General features: G+C 43.7%; 1 protein-coding gene across 1 annotated transcript; it reads right to left on the reverse strand.

Moving 5' to 3' along the window:
• Positions 1 to 2562: 2562 nt before the first annotated feature.
• Positions 2563 to 10698, reverse strand: LOC121887321 (scavenger receptor cysteine-rich type 1 protein M130-like). Its single transcript, XM_042398053.1, has 6 exons — positions 10644 to 10698; positions 9051 to 9074; positions 6767 to 6874; positions 3942 to 4250; positions 3566 to 3847; positions 2563 to 2936 (listed from the first exon to the last, which is right to left on the reverse strand). The coding sequence occupies exons 1-6, from the start codon at positions 10696 to 10698 to the stop codon at positions 2926 to 2928; spliced, it is 789 nt and encodes a 262-aa protein (XP_042253987.1). The 3' UTR covers positions 2563 to 2925.
• Between the last annotated feature and the right edge of the window lie 2393 nt (positions 10699 to 13091).

Here is a 13091-nt window from a genome sequence, read left to right on the forward strand (position 1 = left end):
TCCCCTCGTTGAAACCTGCAGATTAACGTAACAGCGGAGCAGAAGAGAGACACTGAGATAGTGATGTAACCAACCTGCGTGCTGGTATTTGACATAATTTTTTTCTTCCTGAAAACAAATAATTTAAAAAATATTTGTATGATACAAATATTCGTTAAAAAAAAACAACACTATTTGTGCTTCGCTGAATAACGTATTTGTATTCAGGCACACTCCTAGTGTGTATATATACTGTATATGTGTGCACTTACTGTATATGTGTGTTAGAAGTAGCTCTGTAGCGGTTCTCTCAGAATGTGAAAACACCTCCTCACACTCATCTGAAAGACAAAGAGCAGAGTGTCGGTTACAGTGATGAGCTTCACTTTGTTAACATGCAAACAGAGAGACGCCTGCAGCTCCGTCACAGCTCACCGCTGCTTCTTGAACGTCTCATTTTAAAAAGGAACAGGTGAGTCTCTGCTGACTCTGACACCTGCAGCAACATGTTGAGATGTTCTAGCAAAGTTCATAGGTGTCCAGTTAAACTGTCTGGTTACTAAAAGTTGATCTAACACCTTCCAACCAATCAGAATCCAGGATTTACAGTGGCCATAGTACTGACTCAATTTCCTTTTTTTTCTACTACGACTTCCAATGCTGCAGGAGAAAGTCTCTCATGTTCTTTCAGCTCCATCAGTCCCTCATGCTGGAGGTTATTTTATTAAACTGATCACATATTTGCTCTGTTTGATATTTGCTTCCTGTGTAGACAGTAAGTTGAAAGACAAATTATAGAGTTGGAAGACTTCCCTGTTGCTCACAGTTAACAAAATCATCTTTGGGGAAAAGGAGTAGGGATGAGTCATGCAATTTTGCATATGTGTGCAGGTGTGTGCAGGTGTGTGTAGTGTGTGCAGGTGTGCGTAGTGTGTGCAGGTGTGTGTAGTGTGTGTAGGTATGTGTAGTGTGTGCAGGTGTGTGTAGTGTGTGTAGGTGTGTGCAGGTATGTGTAGTGTGTGCAGGTGTGTGTAGTGTGTGTAGGTGTGTGCAGGTGTGTGCAGGTGTGTGCAGGTGTGTGTAGGTGTGTGTAGTGTGTATGTAGTGTGTGTAGGCGTGTGTAGTGTGTGTAGGTGTGTGTAGTGTGTATGTAGTGTGTGCAGGTGTGTGTAGTGTGTGTAGGTGTGTGTAGTGTGTGTAGGTGTGCAGGTGTGTGTAGGTATGTGCAGGTGTGTGTAGGTGTGTGCAGGTGTGTGTGGTGTGTGCAGGTGTGTGTAGTGTGTGCAGGTGTGTGTGGTGTGTGCAGGTGTGTGTAGTGTGTGCAGGTGTGTGTAGGTGTGTGCAGGTGTGTGTAGGCGTGTGCAGGTATGTGTAGTGTGTGCAGATCCTCTCCAGCTGTACATATATATGTGTGTGTGTGTGTGTGTGTGTATACTGTATGTGTGTGTTAGAAGTAGCTCTGTAGCGGCTCTCCCAGGATGTTCTCCATCTCCTGAACGACCTTCTGAACCTGATGCTCCACCTCCTCACACTCATTTGAAAGACAAACAGCAGAGTGTCGGTTACAGTGATGAGCTTCACTTTGTTAACATGCAAACAGAGAGACGCCTGCAGCTCCGTCACAGCTCACTGCTGCATGAGTGAGTGAGTGAAAGTAAGTACAGGCTATAGCAGATGATAAAAACCTAAGCTGCCCAGCTGACAGCCATCTTTGTACAACACGCTCAGCATTGTAATTGGAAACTGCCCCTCAATGCTAATGTTTAGCAGTTTCCACAGCATTTCAAATGAAAGGTTACTCCACCAATCCATTTTAATGTGCTTCGTGGCACTGAAGCCACGCTCGCAGTCAGCAGTGGATAGAGGGAGCATGAGGATCAGCTCAACCACCATCTGAAGACTGAGGAAGCTCTGCAGCCTTGCAGGGTCTGTTAAAAACTCTGCCCATACCTTGCTTTGTTGGACCTGGGTCAGCACTTTGATCACCTCCTGGTGCCTTTCATGACCCCTGTCACAGCCCACCCTATCCAGTATGTCAGCAAAGTGGTCTGTGATGACACAGAGATGGTCTGCTCCATAACTGGCTAGTTCTGCCTCCTCTGTGGACCACTTCATCGAGTCCACCAACCTCACAGTCAACTGAAGAATCTTGTCACTCTCCAGGTCCTTGAAAGAGCTCCTCACACTTTTGATGACGATATCAAAGAGTTCAACACATCATATCATCATAAAATGGAATTTTAGTTTGTTTTAAAGGAAGGGAAAATGTGAAATTAAAACATGTCACACAGTGAATACAATTTGGTGAACCCTTTTATGAGCAGGCTAATTGAATTATAACATAACTACCATATACAAGATAATCCTAATTCCTTTTGGGGTCTAACCTTCAAAATGAAAGCAGCAAAGTGTAAAAGTGTTATTGGTACATTAGAAACTGATTTATTAGCATGAAACTAACTCGCATACAATAAATGAGTCAACATTCAGCAGAATTTTCCTAAAAACAGCAAAACAAAGATAAATCATTTGATTTCACTTGATAACTTTTTCTTTTATTCAGTTTTTTTTTTAACTCAGAAAGCAAATATATTCGAAAAAGCAATAACAAATTTCAGCTGAACAAGTAGTATATAATATATAAAAGGCAGTGAAGAAAAAAGATATAAACTCTCAAACAACTGGATGAATTTTTAAATGATTTATTGACTTTGGCACTGAGTGTTGGTGCTGGATGTAAATCAGAAGCTGTGGAATCAACCAGTATGGACGTCATACTGGGCTTCAAAAACCTGGCTGAGACTGAGAGGAGAGATGAAACCAAAGATGATTTTCTTCTTCAGTGGGTTTGTGGCTCCTTGGAGGTCCTACTCTGCTCCCTGAGCTCCTTCCTCTTCAGCCGGCTCTCCTTCAGCTCTGGAAACACCGAGGTTATAAGAATCCAGCTCAGTGTTCTCCTGGAGAGACATGACAACACAGATCTAAGTTACTGCATCACTCCTCTCTTCAGTTCAATATAAACAGGCTGAGTGCTTCATTTCAACCAGTCCTCTAAACAACATGTTCATCCTTTAGGATGAAAAAGACGACAGTGACGACCAACAGCAGAGTCACCGGCAGGACGACCAGTCTGATGATAAGAACTGTTGGATCTGACGAGAAACATTCAGTCATCACATTAGATCACATGACATCATGAGAACAACAGCTCCCATCAAACAGAAACTTTAGTGACGTTAAATCTCCTAAAATCACTGAAGTGTGAAGCAGCTTGTTGATTATAAGTTCATCTGATCTCCTCTGTATGCTGATGATGTTGGACAAAAACAACTCATGTGTTTACAGCCGGTTTGAAAGAATGAATGAAAGTCTGCTGATTGTCTCCTTAAAGCTCCTGTCTGGTTGAAATGATTCAACTGATTGTTAACAATCAACATCTTCACATGCAGTTAAATCAAATGTTTCATCTTTAGGATGCCGTCGTCCTGGATAAGTTTACAGTTCAGTCCAATGAAAACTACCAACTATCACTGTGACAGAGGAAGGAAGATATTACTGTCATAGATGATGTCATTGATGAACTTACCTGAGCAGGTGACATCCACGATATAGGAAGAGGAAACTGATGATAAACACTTCCTCAGTTCAGATCCAGAGCGAACACATTCAGGCTTGATCCTCCAAACAGATCTGGAAATGCGCTCCTCTCTTTTTCCAGTTGAAACAGCAGAGCCACAGTCCAAATATCTACAAACAACAGCTGCTTCTTTCAGGGTCCATCCATGGTCAGTCACTGGATTCCACTCTCCCTGTTTTATCTCCAGTGTACCTGCACAGCGATTGGCTCCTCCCACCAACCTGACAGGCTCTGAACAGAAACAAGAGAGTCATCAGTAAAAGAATAAAGTGAGTTTCATTAGAACAGAAATGAAGCCAAATCAAAGCTGCAGCTCCTCTTCTACCTGAGCAGGTGAGTCCAACAGCTTTGCCAGGTGAGCAGGTGCTTCTAGCTGAGTCTGATCTTCCACAGTCCAGGAGAGCAGACTCATGGCCTCCACACTGGAACTCTTTGGTCCACATTGGAGCCTCCACTTCTCCATAGAGCCCCCCCTGGAGGACTGAAGGATCCCCACAGCCGAGCTCCCTACAGACCACCTCTGCATCCTGCTGGTCAAAGTCAGCTTCACACATTGAGGACCACGACTGCTCAGACTTCACCTCCAGTCTGCCTGAACACAGACTAGTCCCATTCACCAGCCTGACAGCGTCTGGAGAGAGAGAAGATTTACAATTTAAAACTGATCTTTATGAACCATCTTATAACAAATATAATACTCTCATTATAAATAGAAATATAATACATCTCAGGAGGTCCCCTCCTGGAGTCTGGCCAGGGAGTCTCTGGTGGCCGGGCCTTGGCCCATGGGGCCTGGTCAGGAACAAACCAAAGAAGCAACTTTTCATGCTAATCTCACAGTCGTTAGTGACTTTAGTTCAGCAGTTAGCTTAGCAGTTAACTTAGCTGAGCAATTTGTGATGGCTTCTCTCTCTCTCTCACTCTCCTGCTCGGTGTGTCAGGAGAGTGAATGTTTAGTGTTGGAGGTGAGGCTCAGTGAATTGGAAGTGTGGCTCTGCACCATGAACAATCTATCATTATCTACTGTATTTAGGCAGCTCCCAGTAGCTGGCACGAACCAACCTAACGTAGCTCCTACTGCTCCAGTAGTTCCTGAGCAGCGGGGAAGCCAGGGTGGCTGGGTGATTGTCCGAAAGAAGCATAGCCCTAAGCAGAAGCCGACAATTCACCACCAACCACTTCTTCACGTTTCTAATAGGTTCTCTCCAGTCAGTGACACACCTGCTGAGAAACCGACTGTGATTATCGGCAGCACCATTATGAATGTTGAGTCGATGTGTACATATGCAAAGACAATGTCGGACGTCTCTGGGCCCCTGCCAAAAAAGGATGTCCAGAGGCCCCAATATTTGTATTTGTATTTGTATTTGTTGAGGCAGCAAAATTGTTTGTATTTGTATTCAAATAAAAGTGGAAAGAGGCATAAAAATCCTGTTTTTGTTTTTATTACACTTTTCATTTTTAAAAAATTAAAGTGTTACAATAAGTGTTCATGAATAAACTACCTTACGAAGGAGGTCCCCACATCGGGTCTCAAACTGGAGTCTCCCAGATCAGAGACGACTGCGCTGATTACTGAGCTAAAACTTTACTCATCGCCTCATTGCAGACAGACACCTACCTATTTATACATCCATAACACAGAGACAGTACGGTCTTGACCTGCTCTGTGTGAAAAGTGCCTTGAGATGACTTTTGTTGTGATATGGCGCTAAATAAATAAAAATTGATTGATTGATTGATTGAAAAGTTTGGACCCTGAATACAAGACGTCCTCACTTTTTTCAGATGTATTTCCAGGGAAAAAAAACGTCTTATACTTGGACCAACGCGGTAACACTCACACTCCTCGAGACACCAGCTGAAGAGGTGGAATTGCAACCATTTTCAACTGAAGCCTAATAATCAACTCTAGACTTAAACCTAATTATAACTCATTTGAAAGTCTTATTCTTAGTCTCTCACACCGAACTTGGAAAACTTTACAGCCATTCCATTTGTTATGGTGTATTGTTGTTATTGTTCTTATTATGCTTCTCTGTGTCTCTCTCCCCCTCCCTCCTTCTCTCTCTCAACCTAACTGGTCAAGGTAGATGGCGCCCAGCTAGAGCCGGGTTCTGCTTGAGGTTTCTTCCCGTTAAAGGGGAGTTTTTCCTTACTGCTGTCGCCAAGTGCTGCTCATGGGGGAATGTTGGATCTCTGTAAATTAAAGAGTACGGTCTAGACCTGCTCTATGTGAAAACTGCCCTGAGATGACTTCTGTTATGGTTTGGCACGATAAAACTGAAATGAACTGAACTGAATCAAAGGTGGACAGGATTGAGATCATATTGGCATTCAATTATTAAAAAATGTTGACATGGTGTTAGCTTTAGCTAACTTGTCTTGATTTGAAGCTCCCTCAATGTAGCGTAACCTACAGACATATTTATTTTAACAAGGAGAGATTTGTGAGATTGCGGTCCAATGATGGATTGTGGTCAGATGCTCTGACTGTTGTTTGGGCCTTTGCAACCAAAGGAAGTTCATAAAGCAGCTTTTGTCCTGTTTTACTGGAGTTACCTCTTGTTGCTGGCCAGAAGAGTGCTGCAGGAAATGGACTGTCTGAGACTTTGAATGAAGGAAATGGAGATGTGGATGATTCCACCTCTGCAGAACAGGTAGACTACAAATAGCAGGCTCTCTGAAACATTAATTACTTTTAATTTCTAATGTAATAGTTTCTTATAAGGTGGATGTGACTGAGTTGCTCAGGAGAACTGCAGGGTGTGTGAGTGAACCACAGCAGGTTGCTTAAAGCTGCAGATTGTCTCAGTTTGAAGCAATGAGCCTCCAGGAGCAAGCTAACTTCTCTACCCTTTACGATGCCGTTGTCCTGGATAAGTTCACAGTTCAGTCCAATGGAAACCACTGACTATCACTGTGACAGAGGAAGGAAAATATCACTGTCATAGATGATGTCACTGATGGACTTACCTGAGCAGGTGAGCCCCACGATGGAGGCAGAGGACCCTGATGATGCACAGTCCCTCAGTGTGGATCCAGACTGAACACAGTCAGATCCGATATTCCATACGGGTCTGTCTAAGGGCTCATATGTTCTTCTCGTTGAAACAGCAGAGCCACAGTCCAGATCTCGACAGGCTGCAGCTGCTTCTTTCAGGGTCCAATCAGAGTAAAACACTGGTCTCCACTCTTCTCGTTTCATCTCCAGTGTACCTGCACAGCGACTGGCTCCTCCCACCAACCTGACAGGCTCTGAACAGAAACAAGAGAGTCATCAGTAAAAGAATAAAGTGAGTTTCATTAGAACAGATGTGAAGCCAAATCAAAGCTGCAGCTCCTCTTCTACCTGAGCAGGTGAGTCCAACAGCTTTGCCAGGTGAGCAGGTGCTTCTAGCTGAGTCTGATCTTCCACAGTCCAGGAGAGCAGACTCATGGCCTCCACACTGGAACTCTTTGGTCCACATCGGAGCCTCCACTTCTCCATAGAGCGCCCCCTGGAGGACTGAAGGAGCCCCACAGCCGAGCTCCCTACAGACCACCTCTGCATCCTGCTGGTCAAAGTCAGCTTCACACACTGAGGACCACGACTGCTCAGACTTCACCTCCAGTCTGCCTGAACACAGACTATTCCCATTCACCAGCCTGACAGCGTCTGGAGAGAGAGATAATGTACAATTTAATACTGATTTTATTGACCACTTTATATACTATAACAAATATAACAAGTAATAGATCTCTTTACCTAATTTAGCTGGAGCTAAAACTGAAGTCACACACCCCCTTCAGCTGCTGTCGTCAACATCTTAAATGCTAGTGAGTTTATATATTTTAAAGTTAATCAGTATGTAGATATCTATGTGTATAATCATGTCACTGCTGTATTTATGCCTTTAGATTATGTTAATTTGAGTGTCCATGGAGCAGCTAATGTTTACAAAGAATAGTTCTGATTGAACTCCATTCAGAAACAAGCATTTTAAGTTATTTGCTTGTCATCTTGCAGAAGACCTAATGAAGCATGAATTCATACTTTTTTTTACAAATCAGCATCATGATGTAGTTATTTCAGTACCATTTATTGCAATTAAATCAGCAAAATCTAAGTTTATTTTGGGTTCATACTGCTTTAAGGTCTGTAGTGCAGTAAATCGGCAGATTTTTGGGGGGAGTTTTCTTGTGACGGATTAATGCAGTTTATCACAGCAATAAGATCAGAGAAGAGTTGATAATGTATCTCTCAGTGTTTACAGATAAGTAGCAGTATTATTGTTGTTAGCGAGAGGACTGAGCCGTCATGATGGCACACAGGCTGAGCTTCAGTAACATCACTGTGCTGGCTCCCATGGTGCAGATGGGGAGTAGTCAGTGCCTGCTGTTGCTCATTGGCTGTTTGGGGTGAATAAACACAAATGATCCCGCGGTCAAACTCACACAAGTAATGCAAGGTGAAAATTCACTCTGCGTTTGGTGAATACAACATAAGTGTATAGGAGAACCTATGGTGGGCACAAAACTTTGTGTTGTAGTGTTTGGTTAGTCCATTCTGGGCTACTGTAGTAACATGGCGGTACAAGATGGCGGACTACATGGAAGAGGACCTGCTCTCTATGTAGATATAAAGGGCTCATTCTAATGTAACGAAAACACAATCATTTTTTTTACCAGGTGATTATACACTAATGAAAATGTACTTGTGAATATTATATTCCATTTCTGCCAAGTCCATACCATTAAATGCTCATAAATTCTGTACACTGCACCTTTAACGTAGTGTAACCGAAAGGCATATCGACTTTTACAAAGATTTTTTTGTGAGGTTGTGGTCCAAACACTACATATTTGACTTGTATCATGCTCATATTTATTCTGTATGAGCGATCTTAATGTTTTTCTGCTTCACACTCTGCTTATCAGCTAATGATAGTCTGTGGCTGCACTGCAGCCCCTCGCTAGGAAGTTTACAGTTCAGTCCAATGGAAACCATTGACTATCACTGTGACAGAGGAAGGAAAATATTACCGTCATAGATGATGTCACTGATGGACTTACCTGCGCAGGTGAGCTCGACGGTACTTGAGAGTACCGAAGGAAGTTGCAATGCACATTCCCTCAGTGCAGAGCCAGACTGAACACACTTAGATCTGATCGACCATACAGATCTGTCTGAGGGCTCATTCCTCTTTCTCATTGAAAGAGCAGAGCCACAATCCAGATCTCTACAAACTGAAGCCGCTTCCTTCAGGTTCCAGAATATTTCTACTGGTTTCCACTCTCCCTGTTTCACCTCCAGTGTACCTGCACAGCGACTGTCTCCTCCCACCAACCTGACAGGCTCTGAACAGAAACAAGAGAGTCATCAGTAAAAGAATAAAGTGAGTTTCATTAGAACAGAAATGAAGCCAAATCAAAGCTGCAGCTCCTCTTCTACCTGAGCAGGTGAGTCCAACAGCTTTGCCAGGTGAGCAGGTGCTTCTAGCTGAGTCTGATCTTCCACAGTCCAGGAGAGCAGACTCATGGCCTCCACACTGGAACTCTTTGGTCCACATCGGAGCCTCCACTTCTCCATAGAGCGCCCCCTGGAGGACTGAAGGAGCCCCACAGCCGAGCTCCCTACAGACCACCTCTGCATCCTGCTGGTCAAAGTCAGCTTCACACACTGAGGACCACGACTGCTCAGACTTCAACTCCAGTCTGCCTGAACACAGACTAGTCCCATTCACCAGCCTGACAGCGTCTGGAGAGAGAGGATTTCCATGTTATACTGATCTTTAATTACCACCTTATATATTATAACAAATATAATACATCTCAGGAGGTCTCCTCCTGGAGCCCGGTTGGGGAGTCTCTGGTGGCAGGACCCTGGCCCATGGGGCCTCGTTAGGCTCAGCACAAAGAAGCAACATGAAACTGCTCTGTGGACCCACCACACAGTGATTATGGAATATTAGATCATCTAAAAAGGTGTGATTGAGAACATAGTTTTGTACCTGTAATATTAGTTTTATAAACTTTAAGGTTTCTGCCCGTAAACTTCGTATTTAGAGTCTGAGCATCCAGTTGAAGGTTTGCAAACTCACTTTCACACACAATGAGGCAAGAAGATTCACACAGGCGCGTTACAGCCGTGGTCACTAGGACCTCAAGGTTTTGAAGTAGATTTCTTCATGAACGTGTATTTCAAACCAAAATGAATCTTTTCTACTTGTCACAGACAGGTGTGAAGTGGCAGCTGATGTTTTGTCTCTGCTTGATCTTAGATGGGCTGAATCAAAGCTTGTAGTTAATGTTACTGTTGCTGCTGAACTTTGACATGATTTGTCATTAAAGTCACTATTCTACTCGTTAGTTCTTTGTATTACTTCACTTTACTCAGGTTGACTTCCATTTATTCAGACCTACCACATATTTACCCATCAAAATTAATATCTTGACAATAAGCATGCCATTTCCTCTTAAGCTTAAGCTTATTCTTTTAAGCTTTTCTTCTCTGGAGTTACTCAGGGGGACAGTTGTGGGACGAGTGTGGCGACACTCACAAGCTGCCCACTGAGCGCTGCTGTGTTGGAGTTCTCTGGAATTACCTCTTGTTGCTGGCCAGAAGAGAGCATTCTGCTGCACGAGATGGATGGTCTGGGATTTAAGCTCTTTGATGGCAAATTGACCAGGAGGGAAATGGAGATGTGGATGATTCCACCTCTAGTGATCAGGTGGACTACAACTAGCAGACTCTCGGATACACTGACTATTTTAATTTATAATGTAGTTGTTGCTTGTAAGGTGGATGTGACTGAGCTGCTCAGGAGAACTGCAGGGTGTGTGAGTGAACCACACCGGTTGCTTAAAGCTGCAGATTGTCTCAGTTTGAAGCAATGAGCCTCCAGGAACCAACTAACTTCTCTACCATGTAGGATGCCGTTGTCCTGGATAAGTTTACAGTTCGGTCCAATGGAAACCAGCGACTATCACTGTGACAGAGGAAGGAAAATATTACTGTCATAGATGATTTCACTGATGGACTTACCAGAGCAGGTGACCTCCATGATGAAGGAAGAGGAATCTGATGATGCACAGTCCATTAGTGCAGATCCAGACTGAACACACTCAGATCTGATCCTCCATACAGATCTGTCTGAGGCTTCACTTACGCTTCCTGTTGAAACAGCAGAGCCACAGTCCAGATGTCTACACACTGCAGCTGCTTCCTTCAGGGTCCAGTCATAGTAAAACACTGGTCTCCACTCTCCTCGTTTCACCTCCAGTGTACCTGCACAGCGACTGGCTCCTCCCACCAACCTGACAGGCTCTGAACAGAAACAAGAGAGTCATCAGTAAAAGAATAAAGTGAGTTTCATTAGAACAGAAATGAAACCAAATCAAAGCTGCAGCTCCTCTTCTACCTGAGCAGGTGAGTCCAACAGCTTTGCCAGGTGAGCAGGTGCTTCTAGCTGAGTCTGATCTTCCACAGTCCAGTAGAGCAGACTCATGGCCTCCACACTGGAACTCTTTGGTCCACATCGGAGCCTCCACTTCTCCATAGAGCGCCCCCTGGAGGACTGAAGGAGCCCCACAGCCGAGCTCCCTACAGACCACCTCTGCATCCTGCTGGTCAAAGTCAGCTTCACACACTGAGGACCACGACTGCTCAGACTTCACCTCCAGTCTGCCTGAACACAGACTATTCCCATCCACCAGCCTGACAGAGTCTGGAGAGAGAGGATTTCATATTTAATACTGATCTTTGTTTACCACCTTATATACTATAACAAATGTAATATATCTCAGGAGGTCTCCTCCTAGAGCCCGGTCAGGGAGTCACTGGTGGTCGGGCCTTGGCCTATGGGGCCTGGTCAGGCACAGCCTGAAGAAGGAACATGGACCTGCTCTGTGGACCCACCACCCACAGGGATTATGGAATCTTATATCATGTAAAATGGTGTGCTTGAGAACAGTGTTGTGTACCTGGATCATTTTAATTTTGAAAACATTTAGGTTTCTGCCTGCAAACTTTGTGTTTAGAGTCTGAGCATCCAGTTGCAGGCTTGCAAGCTCACTTTCACACACTGAGGTAAGAAACTCTCACACAGACTTTGACAGGTTTACTGCCTGGTTTATTGCCTGTTTGGCAAAATGATTTTGTACACTGAGGTTTGCTAGAAGGAGAATTTAAAAATTCTGCCCAATCAGCTTCCTTGGAGCCACTACAGTAAATTTAATTGGTTAGGCTGTTCAGTCAGTAATGTGACCATTGACAGCTATAAAGCTGCTAGCTAGGAGATCTAGACTACAGACTTCACATTGATAGCCTCACAGAACCAGCTAAAATAACCTCTTCAACATCAAATGTATTAATCTGTATGACTTCCAGAACAGATGACATCAAAGGTGAACAGAATCAAGATCACATTAGCAACTCAAAAATGTCAACATAGTGTTAGCTTTATCTAGCTAAGTTATCTTCATATGTAGCTCCCTTAATGTCGCGTAACCTACAGATATATTCACTTTTACAAAGATAGTTTTGTGAGGTTGTGGTCCTAACACTACATATTTGATTTGTATCATGCTCATATTGATTCTATATTAGCGACCTTGATGTGTTTCGACCTCACACTCTGCTAGCTAGCTAATGTTAGCCTGTGGCTCCACTGTAGCCCCTTGCTGGGACCTCGAGGTTTTGAAGTAGACTTCTTCATGAAAGCGATTTTTAAACCAAAGTGAATCTTTTCTACTTGTCACAGACAGGTGTAAAGTGGCAGTTGATGTTTTGTCTCTGCTTTATCTTAGATGGGCTAAATCAAAGCTTGTAGTTAATGTTACTGTTGCTGCTGCACTTCGGTGTACATTTTTGTCATTAAAGTCACTACTCTACTTGTTAGTTCTTTGTGTTGCTTCACTTTACTCAGGTTGACTTCCATTTATTCAGACCCATCCACATGTTTACCCATCAAAATTAATATCTTGACAATAAGCATGTCATTTCCTCTTAAGCTTATTTTAGTCTGTTGAGGTAAGTCTTCTATTAAAATAGCACTTTGTCTCATTTTCAAAGTCAGCATTTCCACACCTCTGGCACCATAAACTGGTTGTAAGGTTGTGTAATGTCACCTCTCTGGTGGGGAAGGAGCCGGAGCTGGTGCAGCAGGAGGAAGGGTACCAACTGGATTAAGTTGGGCTCATCCCTACACACAGCACCGGCTCTGGAACCAAACTCCTGGAGAGGGGCTGGACTCTCTTCTTTTCTAGAGTTACTCAGGGGAACAGTTATGGGGCGAGTGTGGGGACACTCACAAGTCCTCCGCTGAGCACTGCTGTGTTGGAGTTCTCCCCCCAGAGCAAGAGGGTTGCCTCCTTGTGACTATGTGTTGCAGGAAGAATGGCTCTGATTGTTGATTGTGCCTTTGCACTAAAAGGAAGTTCATAAAGTAGCTTTTTCTCCTGTTGTATTGGAGTTACCTCCTGCTGCTGGCCA

The sequence above is a fragment of the Thunnus maccoyii genome, chromosome 20 (genome assembly GCF_910596095.1).
Source record: "Thunnus maccoyii chromosome 20, fThuMac1.1, whole genome shotgun sequence".
Taxonomy (NCBI): Eukaryota; Metazoa; Chordata; class Actinopteri; order Scombriformes; family Scombridae; genus Thunnus; species Thunnus maccoyii.